The sequence below is a fragment of the Corvus brachyrhynchos genome, unplaced genomic scaffold, assembly GCF_000691975.1.
Source record: "Corvus brachyrhynchos isolate BGI_N302 unplaced genomic scaffold, ASM69197v1 scaffold280, whole genome shotgun sequence".
NCBI classification, from domain to species: Eukaryota; Metazoa; Chordata; class Aves; order Passeriformes; family Corvidae; genus Corvus; species Corvus brachyrhynchos.
The window spans coordinates 273972-276066 of NW_008236198.1; the positions used below are offsets into that span (position 1 = coordinate 273972).

At 46.1% G+C, this 2095-nt stretch overlaps 1 protein-coding gene across 2 annotated transcripts in view; it reads left to right on the forward strand.

The window, feature by feature from the left end:
- Window positions 1-2095, forward strand: part of CACHD1 (cache domain containing 1) — a 91073-nt gene that overhangs the window by 26939 nt on the left and 62039 nt on the right. For both annotated transcript variants that reach the window (XM_017740702.1, XM_017740694.1), the window contains exon 2: window positions 1739-1801. In XM_017740702.1, coding sequence (XP_017596191.1) covers window positions 1739-1801 — 63 coding nt within the window. The remainder of the gene's footprint in view (window positions 1-1738; window positions 1802-2095) is intronic.

The window sequence follows — 2095 nt, forward strand, 5'->3', positions numbered from 1 at the left end:
TTCCTGCTGGCACTGTGACTCTTACATAACCATAGATGATGTTCTCTGGCATTATTTTGCAAGTTCATAAACGGGCTACGTGTGAAAAGGGTGGAAAGAGGGTCAGCTTTGTGTTAGGGACAGAAAGCTCCATTTTCAGGAGCTGACAGTCTATTTCCTCCTCGTTCCTTTTGATGTCTGCACACTAAATGCTGCGTGGACAGAAAAATTCAATTCGTTTAAAACATTTTGCATCAAAATGACATGCTTTAATGTATTTTCTTCTGATGTTTAAATTATCTTTTCATCTCATGAGGGAGGGAAAAAAATAAGCCAACATGTTTGGAGTTAAAGTACCCAAGCAGAACTTTAAACAAAAGTCTGGATGAAGAGGAAGTCTCAATGTACAGGCAGCCTTTAAGGGTAGATGCCTTTTTTCCCCCTCCCCTGCCCCCCCTTCTTGGCTGTCTGAGCCTTGTAAACCGAGGAGATTTATTGCTGCCCTTCCAAATGCTTCTTCAGAATGAAGAGTTCACATTTTTGAAATTCTTCAAGTCCTCAGGAGGGAGAGGGATAAGGAGAAGTGATGATGGTGAGCACACCAAAGGATTTTCCAGGCTGGTTTTGCCAGTCATAGCTGCCTTGTAGCTGTGCTGGGAGGGAATCAGCTGAACCTGCACGAAAGAAACTCTTGGAGCTGTGGGCTGCAGAGGATTTGGATGAAATTTAGACTTTTTAGTAATTGCAATCGTTATTGCTAATAATACAATCCAGGGTCTTTAGGAATCGCTGTCCTTTGCCAGATGCAGTGTCATGTGTGCTACTCAACCCTGATAGATGTGGGATCCATTCCTTCAGTGAAATCCCAGCTCCCCTGGAGAAATGTCTGAACAGCCTGAATAACCTCCATTTATTACCATTACAGCTATTGACACCACTTGTTGTGGTATCAATTAAGATTAAGAAAGCAAAGGAATATTTTAGGGATACTGGACATTTTCCAGTGGGGAAGGCCCCACTGTTCCCAAGGGGAAAGCTGCCCTTGGAAATGAGAAATCTGGGAAGAGAAACTTAGGTGATCAGGCAAACTTTTTAGGGATGCTGTTGGTGTAACCCCAAATCCTTCCCATCTTCTTTTTCAGTCTGGAAGCAGAATATTAACGAGGTGCTGAGTGGTTTTTCCTCTGTGTGTGTAACAGGGATGGCAGTGTGGCTGTCACCTGTCCCCCTGGGAACTGGTGGGAAGCTTTCCCAGGGGAGGACACAGCTCTCACTCCTATCTTCTGACACTTTTTTTTTTGTTGTTGTTTTTTTTGCCATTAATGAGGTTGATCTGGATGTGTTCAAACTTGGGTCTCACTTGTCTGTTTTCCACATACTACATTTGTTTAAATTTTGCTCCCAGCCTGTTGTGTTTTAGTTGGAAACAAGTACTTTTAAAAGTAGTTATGTTGGGTTAAATGTTTAGCAAGAGAAGGGTCATAGTTTGCACGTGGAACTATTTTTAGCACCTTCTGGCAGTTTGGTAAATAAACAGATGTCTGGAAAAAAGCCCTGTTGTGCCTTTACTTCCCAAAGTCAGCCTCTCCATGCAGATCCTCACATGGAGACATGATTCCCCTTGGGAAGCCTGGCACTGGGAGACTCCCCAGATCCTTCTCTGACCCCATTTCCTCACCCATCCACTTTTTGGAGCTGCTTTCATGGGACACTTATGACAAAAAAGCCTCTCACCCATCCTTTCTGGTTTTTCTTGCAGAGGATATTCAACTCCTTCGTGTACACAGAGAAAATATCGAATGGAGAAAGTGAAGTTCAACAGGTGAGTCCAAAACCCCTTCCCACCTCCACTGGCAGAGTGAGCTCAGGGAATTCAGTTCTGTCTGGATTTGTGGCCCCTTTCCTAACCTGTCCCTGTTCCCTGGCAGTAGAGCCCGATCTCCCCTGGCTGTCCCCTCCTGTCAGGGACTTGTGCAGAGCCACAAGGTCCCCCCTGAGCCTCCTTTGCTCCAGGCTGAGCCCCTTCCCAGCTCCCTCAGCCTCTCCTGGGGCTCCAGCCCCTTCCCAGCTCCCTCAGCCTCTCCTGGGGCTCCAGGCCCTTCCCAGCTCCCTCCGC